Genomic DNA, 24,664 nt, shown 5'->3' on the forward strand with positions numbered 1-24,664 from the left:
GGTCTGACCTTGTCTGCATAGGCCAGGGATCAGGAACCTCCTCCTGAAGAAGTTCCCTTGTGGACAACCTTCCATGCGCCAAAGGTGGGCGGGGCCAGAGGTAAAAGTGGGTGGAGCACAGGTGTGGCGCTTGGCCTTTGTATAGCAGTCTGCATTCCAGCCATGGGAAAAGTCAGAGGGTTCTACTCCTCTCTCCATCCTGCGCCTGGGATGTGAACAAGGGGCAGCTGCATCACAGGTCAATGACACATCCCAGCCAGGCAGGGCTGGAGAGGGCAGAAAGAGGCTGCATTCACATGGTCGTCGATTCCATTTCCCTGACTTTTCCCTAACTCTTAATTTCCACATTGTATCGGAGCTTTCATACAATGGAAAATGACACATGTTTAGTACTCATTTCCATGTAATTGGCATTGTGTATCTTAACACTTGCAAGGCACTTAACACTTCGCTAACTGCTGCCCATGCATTAAAGGATAAGACAATCCTTAGCTGCAAGCTCACGATGAAACAGACACAGCACAAAAGGAAAAAGGAATGGGGAGGGTAGAGGAAAACACCGGAGCAGCTGCTCCTACACTGGTTTCCCCCTTGCTGTGACGATCTTCCTGAGAGACAGGGGATGCAGCCCCACAGACAAAAAGTGGGGCAACTCAGAAGGTGGGGGTGGAAAGGGAACCATTTGAGAGGGAGGAAAATGGAAACCATTTGAGAGGGAGGCAAGGGAGAAAAAAGTGTGAAACAGCATGTACTGTATGAGGACAAAAAGGGAGAATAAGCACATGTATCAAATACTGGGAAATGGCAAAATGGCATAATTTTTCATATATTTTGCCCGCTCCCCCAACCACCACTAGATCACAGATCACATTTATCTCTCTGTTAACAAAACCATGTAAATCAGGGATCTGGTGCATTGCAGCAAGACCGTGGTACGAAACCATCCACAGACTGAACCCTCATAGGATGTGTCTGTGTGTGTGTGTTTTTATGAGAGATCTTTGCAAAATCGCCATCCTTTGAAAAGGATGCCACTGTTGTGCCCTAAGATGCGCCCTGCAATTTGTTGCTGGTTTTACGGAGTTGTTTTAACAGATAATTTTATGGTTTCATTTTCTTCATAAACCGCTTTGAGGTGGTTGGGGTTTTTTTTACAATCAGGCGGTGTATAAATTTTATGAAACAAGCGAACAAGCACATCAGGCTTCCCCTCTGTCCATTTGTTCCACCACCACCCCCTTTCTAAAGGTATTCTGAGACCAGTGATCATTATCACATACTGGGACATTCAATTCTTCCTGCTCACTGCGTAGCATGGGAAGAGCCATCTCTTCCTTTCCGTGGTCAATACATGTAGGAGACTTTCAGCATGCAGTGCCCAATCTGCAAGAGGCACAATGCCCACAGAGGTATCCTGACTGTTACAGGTGAGTCCTCAGGATAAAGTAGTGTTACACACCAACCCAATCTATGGGTGGTAAAAAAACCCAGGGGTTCCAGGTACAGTCGTACCTTGGAAGCCGAACGGAATCCATTCCGGAAGTCCGTTCGACTTCCAAAACGTTCAGAAACCAAAGCGCAGCTTCTGATTGGCTGCAGAAAGCTCCTGTAGCCAATCGGAAGCCGCGGAAGACCCGTCAGATGTTTGACTTCCAAAAATAGTTCGCAAACTGGAACACCCACTTCCAGGTTTGCAGTGTTCGGGAGCCAAAACGTTCGAGAACTAAGCTGTTTGAAAACCAAGGTACGACTGTACTTACCCAGGGTTTGGTTTCCTTGAGACAAAAAGGTCAGCAGAGACTGGGGTGTCCTAGGACTATATGCTCTTATTTACACATATATACAACACACAGAAAACTAAATAGGCCCAGGAAGAAGGATTTCAAGACAACTCTTGTCAAAAGCTTGGCAGATCTGTGACTTTAGTGTTGATCATCAGATGATGCTAATATTAGTGCATTTACTTGGACTTGGTTTTTTTTAACCCATGTGCAACTGCATGCATTCTGCGTGCCTGTTTTATAGTTTTGTTTCTCAACTTTGAATTTTTTTAATCTGTTGTTATAACTGTTCTCTCTGTTCTGGTATACTTTATAAAATGAAACAAATATATTTGCAAAATAATAATAATAACCCCCGTGTTTAGCAAAGCAAGCCTGCTAGCATCCTCTGTGGTGCAGAGGTGAGTGTTTGGAGTCATTAAGAATCCGGACAGCAACGGTGGATTCCATCACCGGATTTCCCCCCTCGGAACAGAACATCAGAGATCTTGAGAGCTCCACAAAGAACTGCTGGTGGAATTTCCCTGTTGCTAACAATGTCTTGGAGAGTTCTAGAAGGGCTATGTGGAGGTGGCAGTTGGAGGCCATGTCCTCTGAGGGCAACAAGCCTGACTGAACCTCAAGATGACGTACCCCAACCGAGGGCTGCTGAAGGCAGCTATGGGACATTACCTGACCGAGAGCGCCAGGACGGCGCTCGAAGCTATGGAACCGGACGAAGACGTTGTAGACGTGAGTGCTGAGACCATCTTCTTTTGGAGCTGGGGTCAGGGAGGAGGAACCAGAGAGAAATGCAAGCTGGGGAGGGGAAATCTCTGACTCGTGTTCCTAGGCTAGGCAATGGACAGTTAGTGGTCCACCTGTCCACATTCTGGGACCTAAGATCAATCTGCTTCTGGGGGAGGTTTGGTCTGTGTCCCACCAACCCACCCAGAATCCCCCAACCTGATGCCTGGGGCTGATGGGAATCAGAGTCCAAAAGGTCTGAAGGATGCCAGGCTAAGGGCCGGTCAGCCTAGGCCACTGACACTCTGAGCACAAAGCTGTTTGGCCTATATCCCATGCCCAATACACTGGGCAAGCAGCAGAGGAGCTATGTAGCTTGAAAACATGTGCTTGAAAATAAGTTACCGGAACTTTGTGGTGTGCTTCTGGAGCTGCAGTTGTGTGAAGCAATTGGCAGTACCACACACACGCTGGCGAGGCGTGGGTTTTTTGTTGCATCCTCAAGAGACCTTTCTAAAGAAACCCTGAAGTGAATGGGCAACTGCAGCAACTGGTCTCCTCTCCCTGCTGACACGTGGATGTTTTGACTCTTCCAGATGGGGCCTGGGAAGCAGATGCCAGCCGTAGGACCCAACCAGATCCTGGACATGCCACTCTTTACCAAAATCCCTTTCCTGCCAGGCTCAAACACTATGTTCTACAGGACCAATCTGGGTGAAAAGGTGAACAGAGAACATCTGCGCGCACACACACAGCCACATTTTTAAAAGGCGGGACTAAAACATCCCACCCACTCACACACAACCCGACGAGACCACAGATAATTTAAATCCCAAAGCCTGACTGAGGGGGCGGGGAATGGCCCAGTACCTAAATATATTTAATGGTGGCTTCAGGTGAAGTTCCCTGGGGAAAGTGTTCCGCAAAAGGGGAGCCACTGCTGAAAAGGCCACGCTCCAGTCCTAGACAATAAAGCATTCCAAATAGGGATTGCAGTTAGTTCTGTGGAACCAGCAATGCACCTGGAACTGTGTTGACCCCCCCCCCCCGCTTCAAAGTAAGGTTCCCCAATCAGTCGCCCTCTTGGAATACAACTCCTGACATCCATGCCAGCTGCGGCTGGTGGGAGTTGTAGTCCACAAGCATCTGGAGACCCAACAGCTTGGGGAAGAAGGCTACCTTGGAGTCTGAGAGATCCTTTGTTAGAATCATAGAATTGTAGCGTCGGAAGGGACCCCAAGGGTCATCTAGTCCAACCCCCTGCAATGCAGGAATCTCCACTAAAGCATCCCTGACAGATGGCCACCTCTGCTTAAAAGCTTCCAAGGGAGGAGAGTCCACAACCTCCCAAGGGAGTCCATTCCACTGTCGAGCAGACCTTGCTGTCAGAAAGATCTTCCTGATACTTGAATGGAATGTCCTGCCTCATTCCCTGACCCTTTTTGATGTATTGCTGTGTCTCTGCACAGGAGGGGCTATTGTTTTGCTTTGTTCTTGTTTTTATTGTGCATTTTGTGTGTTTTTATCTTGTGTTTTTATGCCGTGAACCTGAGATCTTCGGATGAAGGGTGGTATAGGAATAATAATAATAATAATAATAATAATAATAATAATAATAATAAAAACAAAAACAATCCCCAGCTTTACCAGCCATCTGCCACTTTTGACCTGAACGACCCATACTGCAAACTCATGGCACCCAGCTATAAGAGCCTCCACGACCCACACCTGCGTGCCTACTACAAGCGGAAAGACAACCTGCGGAGGCTCAAAAAGGCAGGCCACATCACCGACAAGAACAAGGCAAGTTGAGCTGCTTCAGGCGTTGATGCCCCTACATCCCTGTGCTTTTCTAGCGAGACAATCAGGACTGCAAAATGACAGCCATAAAAAAAAACATCATGCCAGAAACATTTTTTTACAAGGCTATCAGCAAACAACACCATTGATGTCACCTCAAAACAGCCTAGAAGTCATATTAAAAAGCTTCAAATCCTGTAGGAAAAATAAACGTCTTAAAGGAGCAGGGCTGTAGCATATCCAGGTAGGGCTGTGAGAGACTCTCTGCTTGTAACCCCACAGAGCTGCTGCCAGCCACTGTGAGCTAGGTGGGTTGATAGGCAGCTTCCTGTGTTTATATTTATATCTGTCTTCTCTCCAGAGCCATGAAGACTAGAATCTTAGGGGAAGAACTGTAGCTTCTGAGTAAACAGATTTCAGACAGGGACTTAGGATGTCGGCACTGTTGGCGGGGAGCATGGAAATGCACAGAGGGCTCTTGAACCTTTTCCCATGGTGGCTGAGAGATGGAAAGAAGATAATGTCCCCACCAGAGAAGAATAGCAGATTGAGTTGATGGATTATGCAGAAACGGCTAAAATGACCAGAAGAGTCAGAAATCAGGAAGACCAAAAATTTAATAAGGAATAGGGGAAATTTATAATTTATCTTAAAAACCATCTTAAACAGCTAACTTAGTAGGATTGGAATAACATAGTTTAATGGTGAATTTTGGACACAATGGAGATGTAAAAGATTTGGATTATCATAAAAGATGCAGGAGGAAATGACTAACAAAAGGACCCACAAAGGGAAGGAGGTCCAAGAGATTCCTTGGAATCTTGTTTTTATGTTGTATGTTGGATATGTGATTGTAAAACTTTAATCTGAAAAACCAAATAAATATTTATTATTAAAAAGAACCTTTTCCCATGGATGCCTGCCTCCTTTTTGCCTCCTAGGTGGTGTGTACCCTGAAGGAATTCAACGAATACAGGCAGTACCTGACCTCCCTCAAGCTGGAGTTTGAGAAACACTACATCAGAGAACAGGCAAGTCTTGGGACCATTTTTTGAGATCTCCTTTGGCCTCTGCTCAGCTGCTACAAACAAAGAGCATATTGCAAACTTGATAAGAGGCATGACTTCCTGCCTAACCTACCTCACAGGGTTGTTGTGAGGATAAAATGTGGATGGGAGAACCACGTGCACCATCTTGGGCTCCTGATGTATACTGTGCTTGCTTTGGTCAGAATTGAGTATACGCTTCCAGAGTTAGCACCAAATACATTGCCTCTGGTAAATGAGCCACTGTAGCTGCTGGATGGCCGTGAAAATTTGTGTCCCAGGCTTTTTAGATCCATCTACCCCATGTACTAAAGGGACGCGGGTGGCGCTGTGGGCTAAATCGCAGAGCCTAGGGCTTTCCAATCAGAAGTTCGGTGGTTCGAATCCCCGTGACGGGGTGAGCTCCCATTGTTCGGTCCCTGCTCCTGCCAGCCTAGCAGTTTGAAAGCATGTCAGAGTGCAAGTAGATAAATAGGTACCGCTCTGGCGGGAAGGTAAACGGCGTTTCCGTGCTCTGCTCTGGTTCGCCAGAAACGGCTTAGTCATGCTGGCCACATGACCCGGAAGCTGTACGCCGGCTCTCTTGGCCAATAATGTGAGATGAGCGCCGCAACCCCAGAGTCGGCCACGACTGGACCTAATGGTCAGGGGTCCCTTTACCTTTACCTTACCCCATGTACTACTATCGGAAACCCAAGGGGCCTATTGGTTGCCAGATGTGAAAAATATTGGCATTCTTTTAAGCTCTCCTACCCCACTAAATTGGTCTGACGTGTTCCTCTGCTCACCCGACCCCAAGTGACAACTTGCTGGCAGCAATGTCCCAAGCAAAAGCCCTGATGCCCACATCCCTCTAATCCTCTGAATTCCAGAAAATGCTTGAGAAGCAGATCACCAAGCTCCAAGACACTCAGCATCTTCCAGAGGCCGCTGACACGTCGAAATATCGGGACTGGATGCTGAAAGAGGAGAGGCCCACAATACAGGAGCAGGAGACCGTGATGAGGAACAGGTGCCCGAAGGAGATGGGTAGGGGGAGGAGTCTAGAGGGCATTTTTGCACATGAGGTCCAAAGCAGACCTTTGTGCGGTTTGCAGAGTGGCACCGCAAAGCCAGCCTGCCCCGCTTGGGTCTGGTGCTCCTTTGAAGCCTCTCTTGCGATCCTCTTCTGCATAAACAGCAAGAAAAAACAGGAATTAAAAGCAGGAGAAACGGGCCGAAACAATGAACAGCAGGTCGTAAGAGTTGGAAGGGTTGGTCATCTAGACCAACCTCCTGTGATTCAGGAATCTTTAGCTCAAAGTGGGGCTCAAGCCTACAACCAATCAATCTCTTACCCTTCCACAAATTGGTTTGGGGCCACCAGAGGGCATGCGGGGAGGGGGGAATGAGCTTTCAGCTTTACATCAAGTTGCCAGACCTCCAGGGCTCACCTGAAGTCCCCAGGTTATCCGAGAAACTTGAGCAAAGAAGAGGAAATGGGGTGAGGTCCAGCCAAGCCATTCTAATCGATCCTTTGCCTTTTTTCTTCAAAAAGATATTTAGAGTTGATTAACCAGGAGCTGGAAAAACTGGAGCAGCTGGCAGAAGAGAACCGACAACTCGCTTTGGCTCAGGACGACAAAAAGAAGCAAGGCTTGGAAAAACGCAAGCAGCTCCTCCTACGGAAGAAAATGGAAGAGGTAACCACAAAGGGAAGCTGGAAAAGGAGGTGGCGCCCATCCTCATTCGCCCTGGCCACTGGGGCTGCTTGGAGTTGGGTCCCCTTTGCTGTTTTACACCCAGCTGAAAACAGCCACAGCACAGAAACAGGTGACCAATGGCTGATGAGTCTTTGTTTCCCAGGAATGGAGGAAGAAGGAAATGCTGCTCCTGATGAAAATCGGTGATGACGTTAAACGGGAAGCAAGGATCGAAGAGCAGAGGAGGAAGAGCAAGGAAGACAAGCTGAAAAGGGTAAGTGGAAGAGAAGGGAAGGCGGCTGGAAGCTGTGTGGGTCTTGGCTAGCATCTGAGTGGTCATGGTAGGGTGCCACAATCAGCTGGAAGGAGGTTCTGCCCAGCATTCCATCTACGTAGTTCTATATTATCCAGAAGTTCCCATCCTCCTAGCCAAGACCCTTCCCTAATGTTTACTCAACAGCAACCTTTATTTAGCAAAGGCCCCCCTGCAATGTTAGTTAAAAGTTTATTCCTTTTTTCCAAAACCAATATGATTTTCATTTATATACATTTCAGTAGCAATTTAATAATAATTCAGACATTTCAAATATCAACTTCCTTCCTCCTTTTTCTGCGATTCGTTAAATTTTATATCATCATTCCCTGCATATTGTAAGTTATATTAAATCATTATTTTATTCATCTAGTTTCATATATTTATATCTTAAAAACTGCAGGTTATTACAATAGTCCTGCCAATGTTTTATCTGTTTGCAATTTGTAAATATTCAATTTCCATTCCTTCATGAAAAGTTTGTTATCCTGATTTATTATTCTTCCAGTAAGTTTTGCCATTTCTGCATAGTCCATAAGTTTTGGTATCCATTCTTCTTTCGTCAGAAAAAAAAGTTTATTCTTGTACTTCCTACCAAGCATGGAGTACAGAGTTGTCCCTTAAGCGTCCTTCAATCAGTCAGTTCCTGTTCATTATGTAGGGAATGATTTAATTACTGGCTTCCTTTCACTTGCTCCCCTTTGGTATAGCAAAATTGCTCTGTTTAGAGTGGAGAAATTAGCAATTCATCACAGAAAACAGACAGAAGGTGCCAATGCCCAGTTCATAGGGGGAAAATCTGGCAAATCATAGAATTGTTGGATCGTCTCTAGTCCAAACCCCTGCAATGCAGGAATATGCAGCAGGGGATTGAACCTGCAACCTTGGAGTTACTGGCACCATACTCTAACCAACTGAGCTATCCAGCTGATCATCATTGGGCAGTTGCCAAATAACTTGGTCTATGAATTGCACCCTGTACTCGCTGTTGGGGTGTGTTCCAGCTAGGCATGCTTAGTGGGCCCCCCACCCCCAACCTGAAAAGAGGTGAGGCATGCAAACTAAGAATTCTCTCATGCTGCTTCTGAGTGTCTGTGGTGCAAAATGAAAGGGGCAGTGCCTTTGCCAGCTTGGGGGGGGGGGGAGGCCCCAGTGTCTCCCCTTGGATCCAGCATGATGAGAGGTTGCAAAGGACCCTGGAATGAATCCCGAAACAGTGGCGAGGCTCTGCCCTTTTTGCACCCTGCAGAAACAGAACATGCTTGAGAAGAAGATGGCTCACCACTTGAGGAAGCTGCAGGAACGCTTCCAGAGAGAAGGCTTCTTGCTCCCTCCTGACAAGATGGTCCACACGATGGACGTCGGAGATCGGGGACCCCCAGCTAAAAAACAAGGTACATGGCCAGGAACGGCTTTCATGGAATGACCTCTTGCTGCGCTCGCTCGCTCTCTCTCTCTCTCCTACTTCCTCTTTCTCCTGGAATGCTTTCAAGTCTCCCTAAGGCTCCCCTGGACAAACCATTTTTTGAGCCCCGATCCTGATTTTCTCACTCAAGGCTTATGCGTAGGTTAAGCTATGTCCTCTCTTTATCCGTTCCGGTTTGTTTCCTTCCTCCCTTTCCTAGCTGCAAAGAATCCACCACTGTTGTCTTTAAGTAGATTTGTTGCGCTGCTTTTAAGAACTTTTGCAACTGTTCCCTCTTGCTGGTTTCAGCCTGTTTTAGATGATACACCATATAAGTATCCTTTTTGTTTTTCTTTCCTTGTCTTATTATTTATTTCATAAAATTTATACACCACTTGATTGTAAAAAAACAGCAACAACTCCCTCAAAGCAGTTTGCAAAAAAGGTGAAACTGTGAGATTTTCAACAAGAGAAATTAACAACATGTAGAATTTAAACTGTGTGCCTTTGTTTGGATTGATAAACTGCTGAGAGAGTTCCATTGAAATATGAAACCCAGTGCTTTTTTGGGGGGGGGGAACGATGCAGGGGTACGCATACCCCTAAACATTTTGTGAATCTGTTTGTCCTCATTGAGGGGCAGTATTTCAATATGAGTAGGAAAATGAGAGTACACCTAAACATTTTTAAAGAAAAAAAGCACTGTCCATGACTAAAATTAAATACATTTCCTGCATGTCAAATGCAGAGGCTAAATGCAGGGGCTTTTCTGCTCCGCCGTAGACATCTCAGCTATTTTAGAGGCTGACTATGATTATGATTATGGTTATGATTAAAGACTCCTCCTTGCCCAAGACAAGCACTGAGGAGACCAGTAAGACCTCAACAATTGAGAGGAAGTCCACCAGCCTCCTGGAGAAGAAAGGACCAGAGCTTCGAAAAGGTACATTCTGCTTTTTTGGGGGGTGCGGGAAAAGAAACTGGGAGCGGAGTCAAGGGTGTGCTTCAACCTTGTCCAAAGCCCCCTGCCCGCTGCCCATCTTGCAAAGCCGTTCACTCCCGCCTCTTCTCCTTCTCTGACCTATCCCAGTTCCGGGAGGAAGCAGCAGTGCGACCAGGCTGGGGAGCCAATTGTCCACTGCCAAAGGGAAGAATGGGACTAAGCAGTCCATGACAAGCCTCTTAGCCCTGCCCAATGCAGAGGAAGCCGCAAGCAAGTCTGCCGCATCCCTGGAGGTGAGTTGACCTGGGGTCAGAATCCAGCGGCCGAGTTGTGCTCTGAAGGCCGCCGACCCAGGAAGAGGGCAGCTGGCCTGGCTGTATGAGGGCCCTATATGTTGGAAACAGTCAACAAACATTTACAGTGCATGCAGTGATGGTCACTAGTTTGGAGGGCTTATGAAAGAGGATTGGACAAAATAATGACATGGAGGTTTTGTTCTGCCTCCAGAATAAATTCGAATTACCAGTCTCTGGGGAACTACAAACTGCTTATATATATTAATATGTGGTGTATAAATCTTGCTAAATAAATAGTGGGGAAAATATGCTCTCCTTCCCAGTGCTACCTGGATGCTATTGGGGGTTGTACTGGTCCCCTTTTGCATGCAATGCAGGAATTGTTCCATCAGGCCATTCAGCAGGGCCCCTCCCAGGGAAAAAATGTGCTGGGCTGGAGGGTTCTTGAGACTCATCCAGCATGGCTCTTTCTGCGTTCCCATTTCGGCCTGTTGCAGCCTAGTTCCAACCCAAATGAGTCTGCTAAAATGCCTGCCTTTTGTACTGCTTTTTCTTTGCAGCATGAAGGTGCTGTTAGCGAGAGAGACCTACAGAAGGAGATTCTTGAATTGGAGCCAGGTGAGAGGCTCTCCCTGGTCTCATTCCGCAAGGTGGATGAGGGTTCAGGGTATGGACTGTGGGGTTTTCAGTGTCTTTTGCTGAAACACTGGGAGAACTTGGTTTTATTTCGGGGGGCAGGGACAAGGGCTTAAAGAACTGGGATATTCTTGAACTGATTGATTCAGGGGTTGCCAGCGCAGCATCTCTGAGTACAGATGTACCCCCAAAGCCTCGCCTGGTGCCCATTGGGCAAAAGCCAGTGTGGTGTGATGGCTTAGGTTACTGGACGTTGTCTGGCAAGCAAAATATAGCTATATAAAAGGAGAATTCCTGGGTGCTAAGATCCAAGTTTGGGGTGAGTACTCTTTGGTGAGAGAAGCCCAGCAGAAATTTAAAATCACAAAGCACGCTGCAAGCTAAAACATGGAGATACAAGCTGTTATACCTTTAAAATATGGCCTTCTGAGTTCCAAAATAGTCCTCTCTTCCCCCAGCATAGTAAAAGACCACACATTCAGTTGGTTAAAAATTGTTTACTTACAAATTCCAGATGTCGGATTCATGTGCTTTTTCACACAGCAGTCAAAAACCAGAGGCAATAAAACTTGGCTTAGTTACACAGTGGTGAAAGTTCCTAAATTATTGGTGTACGAACACAAGAAAGGCTTGTTAGAGCCGTGTGTTTAGCAGGAGCAACCAGATCAAAACCGCTTCACGTGCTGAGCTTCTCTGGTTGACTGGAGTACAACAATAGGCTCGATTACCTTCCTCCCAATGTGATGGGGAGTGATCTATAACCTGACAGGACAGCTTACTGTATGACATTAACCCCTTCATGCATTAATTAGACATAAGCATGTTGGTTATATGAAGCTGATTATCCTACAGAACTAAGACCTGGGTGTGACCATGGTTCAAATCCCCACTCAGCCACGAAACTCCCTAGGGTGATATTGGGGGCCAGTCACTGCCCCTCTCAGCCTAGCCTCCATCACAGGGTCATTGTGGAGATTTTATGAGTTGGGGGGAAATATTCATTGGGAAAGAAAAATTAGGTATAAAAACAGAATTCCCTGGATGCCAAGTTCCAGGTTTGGGGCAAGTACTTCGGTGAGAGAACCCCAGCCAAGATTTAAAATCACTGAATATGCAGCAAAGCAAAGCGTGGAAATATAGGCTGTTAGAACTTTATAATATGCCCTTTTAAATTCCTTCCAAAGTTCCCACTCCCCCTAGCAGAAAATAATATGAAACCATACAGTAAAATCATAAGAAATTAAAAACACGTGAAAAGCAAAATAATTAAAAACAAACACCAGTAGACCATTGTGGGAGATGTATGCTTAATTGGCCTGGTGAAATGGAAAAGTTGTCATCAGGCATTTAAAAGGTTGGAACAGAAGCTGCCTGCTGGATCTCTAGTGGCAGAGGGTTCCACAGGACAAGGCCGATGACACCAAAGGCTTGGCTTGTGCAGTTTGTTTACATTTTCAGGTTCAGTACTTAAAAACAAGTCACCAAAATCTCGAGCTGTCATTTATTTATTGCCTGCCCTTCACCCTACTGTCCCGGGTAGCTTCCAACATTAAAACTCACCCATCTTAGATGTCACCTTTTATCCTGTGCAGTGGGCGAGGCCATCACTGGTCCAGGCGGCGGCAGCAGCAAAGTTTCCTTCAGCTCCGCCAAAGACCTCGCGTCGCTGACCAGTAACACCAACCCGCCGACAGAGATTGCCTCCAGTGTTGCAGAAAGCATGAATGAGAAAATCACACCCTCTGTCTCTGGCGGAGTCATCAGCAATGAGGGTGCCGTGTCAGGCTGTGGATCGGCCGGTTGCGGAAGCAAGGGGTCCTGTTGCGGATCGGCCGGTTGCGGAAGCAAGGGGTCCTGTTGCGGATCAGGCGGTTGCGGAAGCAAGGGGTCCTGTTGCGGATCAGGCGGTTGCGGAAGCAAGGGGCCCTGTTGCGGTTCAGGCGGCTGTGGAAGCAAGGGGTCCTGTTGCGGATCAGGCGGTTGCGGAAGCAAGGGGTCCTGTTGCGGATCAGGCGGTTGTGGAAGCAAGGGGTCCTGCTGCGGATCGGCCGGTTGCGGAAGCAAGGGGTCCTGCTGTGGTTCCGGCGGATGTTGCAGCAACAAGTCTGGCTTTGGCTCAGGCCGGTTGTACAGGCATAGTGGGAAAGTGACCGGTGGCTACGATTCCAGTGGTGGCAGCAGCAGCAAGCACGGAGGCAGCGGCGGCAGCGGCAAGGTCCCTGTCGACGGTAAGTTTAATGGCTTGGAGGAGTGGCAGGATCAAAGCTTGACCTGAAATATACAGGGCAGGGAGGAAAGTTGCAGATCAGATTCTGTGTGCTTGCAAAAGTTTCTGTTTTCCAGGTTTTTAAACACCCAGGGGGTTTCCCTGAGTGTGGAAGTCTCCCTGTTCTAGACTGCCAAGCTCTTACCCACAGACTGGCACTGGAGCAGAAACAGGGGACAGAGTTAGCCCACTGCTGCCACACAGCTTTATGTGAGGCACACACCTTATGCACATGCAGAACGTAAGGAGAACCTGCTGATCAGGCCAATGTCCCATCTAGCCCACCATCCTGCTCTCACAGTGGTCAGCTGGATGTTAAAGTGGGAAGCCCTCGAGCAATACCTGAGTGCAACAACAGCACTCTCTGCTTTTAAATCACTGCAACTGTCAGGGACTGGCTAGACAAAGAGGAGTAGTGGGAGACACAAGCCAGGGAAGCCCCAGGGGAGGAAAGCTCAGACCCCAGGGATTGTTGGTGGGACACCAAGGAGAGGTCAGAAGGAGAAGAGCGGGATGCTGAAGGGGCTGATAAGGGATAACTCACAGGCTAAATTCACTACTGATCTTCCAGCTGTGCTGAACAGAAAGCAACAAAACCATTAAGTTCTGCAAACAGGAATCTTTTAATTAACATTGATGAGGACCATTGCTGAGCAGGTCTTTACAGTGAATATGAAAGATGGATCTTGGGCACGGGGAGATAATTGATCTTGGTAGGCAACCCTAGAATTGCAGCGTCAGTAGCAGGGTGCCAGTGGAGCGCCTGGGTGGGCAAGGAGCCAAGGTCAAGGTTTTCCAGATCTCTGTGCCTCAAATGCCAGTTATGCCTCCCTCTTTTGTTCTAGGAGTGTCTAATCGATCATCCTCAAAGCCTTCCAACAAAGCCAACATCTCTTCAGCCACCCCCCATCATACTGTTAACGAGGGCTCTAGCAAAGGGAAGCAGAAGAAGCGAGCAACCTTAATGGTACATGGTTGAAATGCTCAATGGCAAAAAGTTCAAAGCTGCCCAGAGGAAGTAGCATCAGGCTCAAAATGGGTTGGGAGTTGCTAGGGCTTGTGTGGGGGAGAGTGGAACAGATCATCTGCTGGCTGACCTATGGGAGATGTTGTCTCAGCCAAGGACCAAAGACATCTGAAGGTTCAAGACCTTTCTTTCCAGTGGCTCTGCCCCACCTGGAAGGCCGTCTACAGTCCTTAAAGGGCCCACAGCTTATTTTTCAGAGCCAGTGAGGCACAGTGATTTGAGTGCTGGACTAGGACTTGGGAGAGACCAGGGTTCAAATCCCTCAGCCAGCCACAAAGCCCACAGGGTGCTGTTACCTTGGGATCCAGTCGCTGCCTCCCAGCCTAGTCTACCTTATAGGGTTGTTGTATGGATAAAAATTTAGAGGAGGGGGACCATGTACACCACGTTGGGCTCCCTGGAGGAAAAGAGTAAGATATAAAGGGATTCCTCAAACTTTGGGGTGGCTTAAAATTCATCTGGCAAAGCCGCAGGAGACTCTCAACGGATGCTAACAAATACTTCTGCTTTTAAATGTCTGCTTTAGTTTGCCCAGAGTGAGAAGGAAAGTGCGCCCAAGGAGAGGAGCTCAAGCAAGAAGAGGAGAGTGGAGAAGAGCAAAATAGGTACAGAGCATACTGAACACAGGCCCCACATGGCGAGAGAGGCAGGTTGGTTGCCTTCCAGGCTTCCGGAAGTGGCCATTTAGTATCCTAAGCATCTCATACTTTATGGTGTGGTGTTTGCTGTGTGTGTGTGTGTGTGTGTGTGTGTGTGTGTGTGTTTGACATATGCTGTTTGACAGTGGAACTGTCTCCCTTGGGAGGTTGTGGACAGAGGTGGAGCTAGTTGCTCCAGCACCCGGAGTGGCGCACATGCTGTGCACCCGGGGGCGGGGCTAGCTACCCACAGGGGTGGGGTCAGTGTCCCAGGGGGCGGGGCGACAATGTCACTCCCCCTCAGGGATGACACCCGGGGCGGACCGCATCCCCCTTCCTCTGCCAGTGGTTGCGGACTCCCCTTCCTTGGAGGTTTTTAAGCAGAGATTGGATGGCCATCTGTCATGGATATTTTAACTGAGATTGAACTACCAGATGATCCTTGGTGGGGGTTAGACTTTATGACATTTGGGGTCCCTTCCAACTCTACAGTGGGGGACGCAGGTGGCGCTGTGGGTTAAACCACAGAGCCTAGGACTTGCCGATCAGGAGGTCATCGGTTCGAATCCCCGCGACAGGGTGGGCTCCCATTGCTCGGTCCCTGATCCTGCCAACCTAGCAGTTCGAAAGCACGTCAAAGTGCAAGTAGATAAATAGGTACCACTCCGGCGGGAAGGTAAACGGCATTTCTGTGCGCTGCTCTGGTTCACCAGAAGTGGCTTAGTCATGCTGGCCACATGACCCGGAAGCTGTATGCCAGCTCCCTCGGCCTATAGAGCGAGATGAGCACCGCAACCCCAGAGTCGGCCACGACTGGACCTAATGGTCAGGGGTCCCCTTTACCTTTACCAACTCTACAATTCTATGATTCTAGAATGTGTGTGTGTATATATAAACACCCACTGATTTGAGCCTGTTCTCTGCTCCCCAACCTTCTTTTAAATGGAAAAAGGGTCTGCTTGAATTCTTGTGAAGTGGGAAATGCATTTCAGGCCTGTCCACGGGGGCTCAGGTGGCCTCAGTCACTCAGAGCGCCTTTTTCATGCTCCAGCTGGTTCGCTAGGGCCAGCCTCTTTTGGACAGAGGTGACTTGACCACTGTACTCCACATGCTCTGGTGACTTCCCTTGTAACCATCGTATTACCACTAGCTTCCCATGGGATTGGAGGTGGGGAAGAAGAAGTGGGAGAGAACATGGGTTACTGGCAGATTTGAGTCCCAGGATCTTTAATTTCACAAGTCAAGCCCTGGCGGAGGGTGTGGCCAGCCCATGTCTTGACCCAGGTCTGAGCTGAGAAATGGAGGTCTCCACTGAATGTAGCTTTCCCATCATGGATTTGGCAATGCAACTCACAGAGCTAAACACTTTGGAGGCCTCCTCTGTTCAAATTATACCTGCAAGTTTGTGGGCTGGAAGCAGATTGGATATGCCCTGCCCAGGCTTGATTTTTGAAATTAGAGAGGCTAGGCCTCAAGTTTATTTCAGTTCATGCATAAAGCCTTGGGCAGGGCGCATACAGTGGGCTAAAGGGGGAGAGGCATTGCCTCATGTGCCCCCTCCCTCACTGTTTCCCCACCAACATTAGCTTGGATTGTAGTTGCAGCCCTGACAGGATTATTAATCCCAAGGTCTATCTCCTCTTGCAGAGCGTATGGCCTCAACATCTCAGGAAAATGAGGATTCTGAGTCCTCTTACTCGGCTTATATCCACCAACTGCTTTCTACTTCGTAAGTGCCCCAGAGAGAATTGGAATGAAGCATGATAAGGAATTTGCACAGTTCTCCTCTACTCTAGAGAATGGGTAGCCAACTTAACTGCTTCCCAGATGTCCCTCAGCTGCAGCTCACATCAGCCCTGCCAGCCAAGTGAAATACAGCAATTAGATTTTAATTAGAAATGCAGACCATCTTTCAATAAAGTGCTGTTGTTCGAACTGCTAGTGAGAAGTAGGGACCCTGTTGAAGAAAAGGCGAGATGTGCCTAGCCTCTGCTTGGTTATTCCCACCCCCATCCTCTGCTTTCCCTATGCTAATCTGCCACATGAAAACTTGAAAGCTTTGTTGTTGCCTTGTTTACTTGCCAGAGCTATGGCTTAGGGGCTCTGGTTGATGGATGTGATTGATCCTGCTCTGGAAAAAAACCCCCAAGAGTTCCCTTCCCCTTCTATACCAGAACTGGCCACAACAGAGTTGTCTCAATTGCTTGAGCCAGGAAGCTGTTGCCGTGATACTCACTGGTGCGCAAGTTGGCCAGATCACCCCTGAAAGAAGTGGCCCAATCTTAGGCACATGTAAATACAACTTCACTCCAACATTTTCACTTCCTCTTCTTTTTTCTTTTCTTTACTCCCCTATCCCCCCTTTTCTTTCAGAGACCAGTCAGGAATCCGGGAAAGCCTAAGAGGAAAGGTAGGTTGCTCTATGAATTGTGCTGATACATTTCATAGCGGATGTGCTGAGCAGCTTTAAAAGGTTCAGTCCGCCATCTTGATTTGAAATGGTGTCCAGTTGCATATCTAAGCATAGCTGAAACACTCATCAAACTCAGGAATGTGCATGGGAAATTTGGGTACAAACTCCTTGGGTTTTGATTGGGAAAACATTGCACGGGGAGGGGTTATGCCCCCCCCCCAGTTTTGCCACCCAATCGAATTCAGAGCCTCCCACCTGCCTGACTACTTTTGGATGAAAATCAAAATGTTGGGTGCTCTGTTCAGGGACCCTCCCTAAACGTCATACCTGAGCCAGTGCATGTGAAATCAATAACCCCTTTTCTCCCTCTCCCTCTCCCTTTCCATAATAGATCTCTGCTCCGGAGCTTAACAGCATCATCCAGAATATAATGACCTGGGTCGTGTCGGCCGTCACCAGCATCCTCTACCCGGCCCTCACCAAGTTCGAAGAGCGGGTCAGGACCAGAGTGTACACCATCTCCGAAGAGTCTGTGCTGTCCTCGGACAACTCCAGCAGCTGCAGCAGCTGCAACGAAGACCTCTACGAAACCTACAGGACCCTCCCCACCATGTCTGCCAGGAAGGTCAGCTTCACGGACACCAGCATCAAGCCCGCCACCTCGAGCGACCTGCGGACCATCAGCGGGAAGCCTGCTTCCCTGCTCTCCTCCAAGTCCTCCTACACCTCTTTTACCAAGAGCACCCAGGTCTCGCTGGACACTGACCTCATCAAAGGGAAGCTGAAGAGAGGGAAGACGGCCATATTTCTGTCCCCGACCAAGCACTGTGGGCTGCTGTCCACCACCGCGAGCATGCGCAGCTCCAAATCGGACAGCCAGATCACCCAGATGCAGAAAGGTCCCGTCGACAGCCCTGAGAAGCCGGGCGCTTTGTATCACGGCAAGCGCAAGTGCATGATGTCGAGGGGTCTCTTTGGCAAAGATACGACAACAACTACCACGACTGGCACCACCACCACGGACACAGAAGGGCTTTCCTTTGTGGAAGGAGAACAAAAGCCTCCTCCCCATGGCCCTATAGACCAGAGAGAGGGCATCTGCTTGAAGGACCTCAAGAGCATTTTTGCCGAGCTGAAACTTCCCCTCACCAAAATCACGGCCATAATCCTTGACGACGTTTTCAAAATGATACTGGTGGACCAGGGCTGCTCCGTCAGCATTTCCGTGGAGGACCTCCTGGAATCCATCTCCGAAAGCCTTTTAGGCAGCCCGCCCTCAGGCCAGCCAGTGGCCGGGTCAGTCTCCAGGATCGCCAGCTTCGTGGCTGCTGACATTGTGGAAAGCCTGCTCAGCAAGCTGCACTCCATCACTCAGAAGAAGTATTTCGAGACCATCTCCAAAGACGGCTTCATGGCCGAGTGCAAAGTCATGTGCGTCATGGCATCCGGGAAGCATTCTGCACCTGACCCGTCCTTCTGGCGGTCTCGGATGCCCCTGTCCCTCGAGTCGACGTATGAGATTGCGGAGGAGATTGTCCAGATTATCATTGAGAAGCTGAAAGTGTTTGCCACCTCGAGCCAAACAAAAGTGTCCCAGTTTGAGCTGTGTGCCAAGATTAAAGCCATCGGGATGCCTCTGAATCAGCTTTGTGCATCAGTCCCACCGCACACGGTAGAGTCCGAGGCAGCCAACGCCCTAGTGAAGGACACAATCCGCAAGATAGTTTCCAAAACGGTTGCTTCCTCAGAGACAAACCTCCTCCAGTATGTGGAAGAGATGATTGCCAGCATCTTAAACTTCATCCAGAGGCAAATGTGCCCGGAAGGGACGCTGCCTACCAGGGAGAGCTCGATTGTGCTTCAGCTCATCAATGACGTGTTCAACAGCTTGAGTACAGAAAAACTCCAGGGTATTTATCCAGCGGCAAAACCGAGACCTTGCCTGAGAGTGCAGGGGGAGCTTCCCAGCCGCGGAGCTTCTCCTGATCCCAAGGCCGCGGCGGTGACGGGAGCCACACATGTGTCAGGTGAGAAATCGCCAAGGAAGCCGTTCTCTCCCGTTAATGTCCCCGGCATGGTCATTTATTCTGAGATGGAAGCGGAGGAAAAAGAGAAAAGGGAACCCGACGGAACTTTGTCATCGGTCAACAAGGAGCGGCAAGTGCTGCTGACAGAAGAGGCCCCGGATAAAGTAAGATATGAAAGCTTTGGGCTGGAATCCCGGCAGTGGAACAGACCCAGCCCCAAATCGGCTGAAGCGGAAAAAGAGGGCAGGACCGATGCAAAAGGCGCAGAAAAGGACATGGAGCATTTCGTCCAAGATGCCATTTTCTCGTCTCTCGGAGGTCAGCAGAAAGGACAATGGGCCACAGCTGGTGAGTGGTCCTTGGAGCAGGCCTTGCAGAAAATGGAAGAGGACTTCAAGGAGGAAGAGCAATCTCCGATAATCCGGACCGTGTGGAATCTCTTGAACGAAATGTTCCAGCATATTTGGGCTGAACAACCAGTTTGGCCCCCTGGCCCTCCTCCTCCGTCTCTTGCCCACATGGACATCAGTCGGTGCCCGACTGAAGAGCAGCCAGCCTCCAAAGGGCACACTGCCGAGCTCAGGGCTCAGGCCGTGATCCCAGACGCAGACGTCAGCACTTTTGCCTGCGATCTGGTGAAGACGGCGTTCGAGAAGATCTCGCACGCCACTCAAACTGAGGCGGAGGGCATCCGAAGCAGGCACTCAAGTCTGATTATCACCGACATCTTCCCTCTTAATGTACCTGGAGACGCCAGCAAAAGTCCACCGACGGTGCATTTCAGAGAACCAGAGACAGCTTGTCAGTCAAGACCTGCCCAGGAGCAAACACAGACCAGCCCCACAAGCACTGCAGAAGATTCAGCCAGGGCTAGCCAGCCCGAGCATCACCTTCCACCCAAATCAGACCTGGCTAATGACCTGGTGCAAACATTTATCTCGAAGCTGGAAACCTTTGTCACCTGCAAAGTGGAATCCCAGCTTTGCTCAGACATGAAAAACCTCAAAACGTGCATCAGTTCAGACTTCTCCTCTGCCATCCAGCAGGAACTCAGGCGGATGCTGGCGAATCAGTGTGGGGGTTTGCCCAGCTGCTTAGAAGGCATTTTGAACAGTTCTGTTTTAGGTGGGAAGGAAAAGGCGCTGCGGTCGTCTCACGCGAACTTAAAACCATATGCCCAGGAAGTGGCCAAGATGGTGCTAAAGAGCCTGAAGCATGGGCTGGACAGGGAAGTGGAGAAGATTTCCATGCCTCCCGTTATATTCTCCGAAAGCATCGCCGCCAGCCAGATCGTCAGCCTGGTTTTGATGGTCTTTGTCCCTTCGGAAGTGCAGTGCTCCTTACCCCGGCAAGACAGCATTTTGGAGAAGCTTTTCAGGAAGAACCCTGACTACAAAAGAGATATCCAGGCCCAAATCCAGAACACAGTTGAGATGTTTTTAAATGAAATCTACCAGACTGTCATGTTGGATGTGGGAAGCGCTTCACCTTCTCCCTTGGCCACCGAGAAACTTCACACACCTGGGACTTCTAAGGCAGGAACGCTCAGCGCCAAGAAAGTCCCCTCTGCTCCTTTGGTGGGGAAACCCGACGTCTCGCTGGTTTCCAATGACGTGGTGGACATTGTGCTTGAAGATCTAAGCTCTGGCCTTGCAACTGTTCTGAATACGAGGGGAGCCCTTTCTGGCCGACTCCAGTGCCTCCTCTTTGACCTTATTCAGAGGACTGTTGAGCCTCTCACTCAGCTGGCTGGGCGAGAGGCCAAGGGTGGACTCAGGAGCCATTTCCTGGATCACAAAGCAGATCACCACAAAGTTCCAGGCCTGACAAAAGGCAGAAAGGCAGCAGAGTTTGGAACCAAGCAGCTATCGGAGTTGAAGGACTGTTCCCCAGAAAGGATGGCAAAATACTTAGTCGACAACATTTCCCACAGGCTGGAGCTGTTTGCCGAGGAGAAACTGGAATCTGAGTTGGCCACAGATGGCCAGCCAAGAGCCGGAGAGGGCAAGGCGGGCAGCCACCGCAAAAAAGCCAAAGTTGTCGTCCAAGAGTCCCTGTCCAACTTGAGACTCTGTGCTGAGAAACTGACCAGTACCATCCTGAAAGTCATCCAGGCGGACCTGGAACGGGAGATGCTTTCTTGCCAGAACATCATCCCGTATGAAGAAAACGCCTCTGCCAATGAGCTCATGAATGACCTGCTCAAGATTTTGTCTGTCCAAATAGCTCTGACGGAAAACGAGGTTCAGAAAAGGGTTCTGAAAAGGATTTTTAGGCAGCAGCCATCCGGGCAGAAAGGAGGTTTCCCACTGGTGACAGGAGTCGAAGATGTCCTCAACCAGGTGACCCAAAAGGTTGTGAGCGAGCTGGGCCACCTACCGTCTTTTCGCACAGACTCCTTATGCTTTGGTTCCGAATCAAAGTCTTCTGCCTGTAATGGGGTGATAGATGTCATCTCCCAGGCAAATGCCGGGAGTGTAGCTGGCGAAATTGTGGACAGCGTGTTCACGAAGATCTACTCCATTGTCATGGAAATGCTGTTTGGCTCAAGGGATGGGGACAATTCAGGCAGGAAAAAAGACCCATCTGTGGAGGCATCTTCCCCTACAGGGAAATCAGAGATCCAGAAGATGACTCTGGCCCTTTCCCAACTCCACCCTACACCACAGACCATTGGGGAAGAACTGGTCCAGAATGTGCTAAACAAAATCGCCTGCTTTGCCGCATCCAATTTGGAAGAGGTCCTCCCACAGTCTATGCAGCAGAAGCGGAGGAGGCACTCCGGCTTCCAGTATGAAATGCATGGTGGTGACGGCATGGCAGGGAGGCCCCAAGCCTTCTCCGATGACTCTGAAACCTCCCTCATGAGAGCGAGCTTGTGCAAGTCAGACTTGACAGTGTATGCAAAGGATGTCGTTGGCAAAGTCCTGGGAACCATCATTGATGATTTCAAAACCGAAGATTACCATCGGACAATACTACGGGTCAACACCTTATCGTCGGAGCAGATCTCCCTTGCGAGTGATCTGGTGCATTCCATTGTGCAAGACCTGCACATTGACGGCCCACATTCTCACGTGCACCAACACACCACCGCAAAGTCTTTCAGGATGGACAACGGGCAGATGTATCTCCAGATTGAGTCAACCACAAAGGACATCCGGGGTAAACCCAAGTGCCTTTTCTACGAGGACTTTCTGACTTACCTCAAGCAAGTGCTCCCCAAGGAAGGCATCTTGAAAGACATATTTGAGCAGCAGCCGCTGACCGACGCAAACATCAACGAAACCCTCAAAATGCTGCAAGTGGCAGAGAGCATCGTCAGCGAGGTTCTAATGAGGACCCGAGATCTTGAGTCATCTGTTTGCATCCTGAAGAAGATGCAGGGAGAGCTGAACGAGAGGCTCTTCTGCTGCAGTTTCAAGAGATCGGAGGCACCGGGGCTTTTCCACAGTGATTCCCAGGCTGAGATCGGCTCAGTTGCCAGGGACATTGTGGCCAGTGTGTTTGAGAATGTGCATAAGTGTCTGATGAGCAGCATTCCTGCTACGTCAGACGGGTTCCCGGGGAGGAAAATCCCACCCAAAGGCCGAAAGAACCGGTTCACCCAACCCGACTTTCCTTTCTATAATGTTTCACTGAAGGGGGCCATGGATACAATCGACAAGATAGCCAAGGAGACCGTGGAGTGCACCGTCCTCATGCTGGAGACCTTTGTGGCCCGGCATTTCAGGCGGGACTTCCGGTGCAACTTTTTGGAAATTGTGAAATTCCCGCTGGAGAGCCTCTCGTTTGCACAGTTGACCCGCTCTTTGGATTCTCTCTCGGCCCAGGTCGGGAATGTGGCGGAAACCACAATGGACGGCTTTCGGAATAAGTTGCAGGGGGAGAAAGAGAAAGGAGGGCTGCCAACTTTGGGCTCGACCCATAACTTCCTGGACTTCTCCAGGCTGGGCAGTGCCGTCACCAAGGAGTGCATTGAGACAGCCATCCGGCAGGTGCAAATGCTCCATGCTGAATTGAACGTTTATGCCAACAATGCCGTCAGCAGCGTCCTGGAAATTATCAAGCACACCCTGGACCGGGAGCTCACTCAGAAGGAAGCCACCCTGTTCTGCAGCTCCTCGGAGAGCCTTGTCCTGAGCGAGACCATCAGCGTCATGCTGGACCGCTGCAACGAGAGCCTGACCGAGATCACGTCCGAGCTGATGGTGGAAAACCTGCAGCTGGAGATGTCGGGGCGAGCCTTTGCCAAGGACAAAACCCTCTTTCAGGATCTCGCCGCTTCGCCAGGCAGTGTGAAAACTACGTCCAAGAAAATCAGGAGGGTAGACATGAGGGATAGCTTCCCCCCAATCAACGTCCCAGGGATGGTGATCTATTCAGAAGAAGAGGCCGAGGTGCAGGAGGAGACACCCTCCAAATTCCCTTCCGTCTTCAGGTACTCGGAGTGGGATGCTCGTGTGGGGCCAGAGAGGCACCAGTGCTTGCCCGGTTGTTTGTCGGCTCCCAGGGTGCGGCCTTCTGGAAGACGGAGGCAGGACAGGGTCTCCAACAGATTCCGGCTAGATTTCCCGGAGGACGACTGGCTCCCCAGGCAAAGCTCCATTGCTGAGGGGACCATTTTGGAAAAGCTGTTTAAGAAAACGGGGGACTGTGAGGCTGTCCCAAGACACACTAAAACAGGGCACCGGAGCAAGGTTGGCACCATGCACCAGCATGAGCCTTTTGCCAGAGGCCCTGCACCAGAGAGCGGCTGCTGTTCCGCCATCTGCCCTCTGAAGCTGGGCCACGCCGCCGAGGAAATTGTCAACACCCTTCTCTGTGAGTTTGGCGTGGAGAGTGAGTCCTTGTGCTACGAGAAGAACACGCACCTTTTCCCGCTGAGGGAGGGCTCCAAGCCCGGGCCGCACGGCTTGCTCAGCCGGTGGGATAAGAGGCAAAGTGATTCCAGCGAAAGGGCAACGACGGAGGAAAGCTGCTTCTTCATGCAGGAAGGGAGCAATTTGCTTTCCAAGTGGGAGAGCAATCAGTACATCTTCAAAAGCAAGAGTCCGGACAGGCATAAAGACCTGGAACTCCTCGCCTGCTTCCACGTCCCAGACCTCTGCGAGATCCAGACGCTGGCCAACCATATTGTCCTGAGCGTCATCAAGGAGCTGATCGCCTTCCGGCCAAAAGGTAAGTCTCGGGGCTACGTTGTGGCGGCCCCTTTCAAGGAGCTGACTTATGCTCTGTGGCAGCCGAAAACAGGGATGGAGACAACGGTTCGTTTGGGTTCCTTTCGGTTTCTTGTCTTAAATCCAGTTCTTCACATTTCTGCAGCATATAATCATACAATTGTAGAGTTGGAAGGGACCCTCAAGGGTCCTCTATCCCAACCCCCTGCCAGGTGGAAATCCCAGCGAAAGGATCCCTTGCAGGCTGGAAATACTGTTTAAAGTTAGTAAAAAGCTTAACATTACTTATTGAGATGTAAATTGGGCTGATTTGCCTGTTTTATACAGGGTGCAGAATTAAAAAAAATAATTAAATACATAATTTATTATTGTTGGGGGCATCTTGAAAGAGATATTTGAGCAGCAGCTGCTCACTGACACGAACATCAACGAAACCCTCAAATTGCTGCAAGTGGCAGAGAGCATCGTCAGCGAGGTTCTAATGA

The 24,664-nt window shown here is 49.5% G+C and overlaps 1 protein-coding gene across 3 annotated transcripts in view; it reads left to right on the forward strand.

Annotated features, from left to right (window-relative positions):
- Positions 1-5,252: 5,252 nt before the first annotated feature.
- The window catches only part of FSIP2 (fibrous sheath interacting protein 2), a 38,743-nt gene continuing 19,331 nt past the window's right edge, over positions 5,253-24,664 (forward strand). For 2 of the 3 annotated variants that reach the window (XM_028707389.2, XM_028707387.2), the window contains exons 1-14: positions 5,253-5,338; positions 6,226-6,365; positions 6,891-7,035; positions 7,199-7,309; positions 8,598-8,742; positions 9,592-9,696; positions 9,844-9,989; positions 10,553-10,610; positions 12,221-12,856; positions 13,740-13,861; positions 14,448-14,571; positions 16,207-16,288; positions 16,933-16,969; positions 17,364-24,180. In XM_028707389.2, coding sequence (XP_028563222.2) covers positions 6,229-6,365; positions 6,891-7,035; positions 7,199-7,309; positions 8,598-8,742; positions 9,592-9,696; positions 9,844-9,989; positions 10,553-10,610; positions 12,221-12,856; positions 13,740-13,861; positions 14,448-14,571; positions 16,207-16,288; positions 16,933-16,969; positions 17,364-24,180 — 8,665 coding nt within the window. In that variant the 5' untranslated portion in view covers positions 5,253-5,338; positions 6,226-6,228. The remainder of the gene's footprint in view (positions 5,339-6,225; positions 6,366-6,890; positions 7,036-7,198; positions 7,310-8,597; positions 8,743-9,591; positions 9,697-9,843; positions 9,990-10,552; positions 10,611-12,220; positions 12,857-13,739; positions 13,862-14,447; positions 14,572-16,206; positions 16,289-16,932; positions 16,970-17,363; positions 24,181-24,664) is intronic. The other variant, XM_028707388.2, reaches the window with a different exon arrangement.

The sequence above is a fragment of the Podarcis muralis genome, chromosome 15 (genome assembly GCF_964188315.1).
Source record: "Podarcis muralis chromosome 15, rPodMur119.hap1.1, whole genome shotgun sequence".
NCBI lineage: Eukaryota > Metazoa > Chordata > Lepidosauria > Squamata > Lacertidae > Podarcis > Podarcis muralis.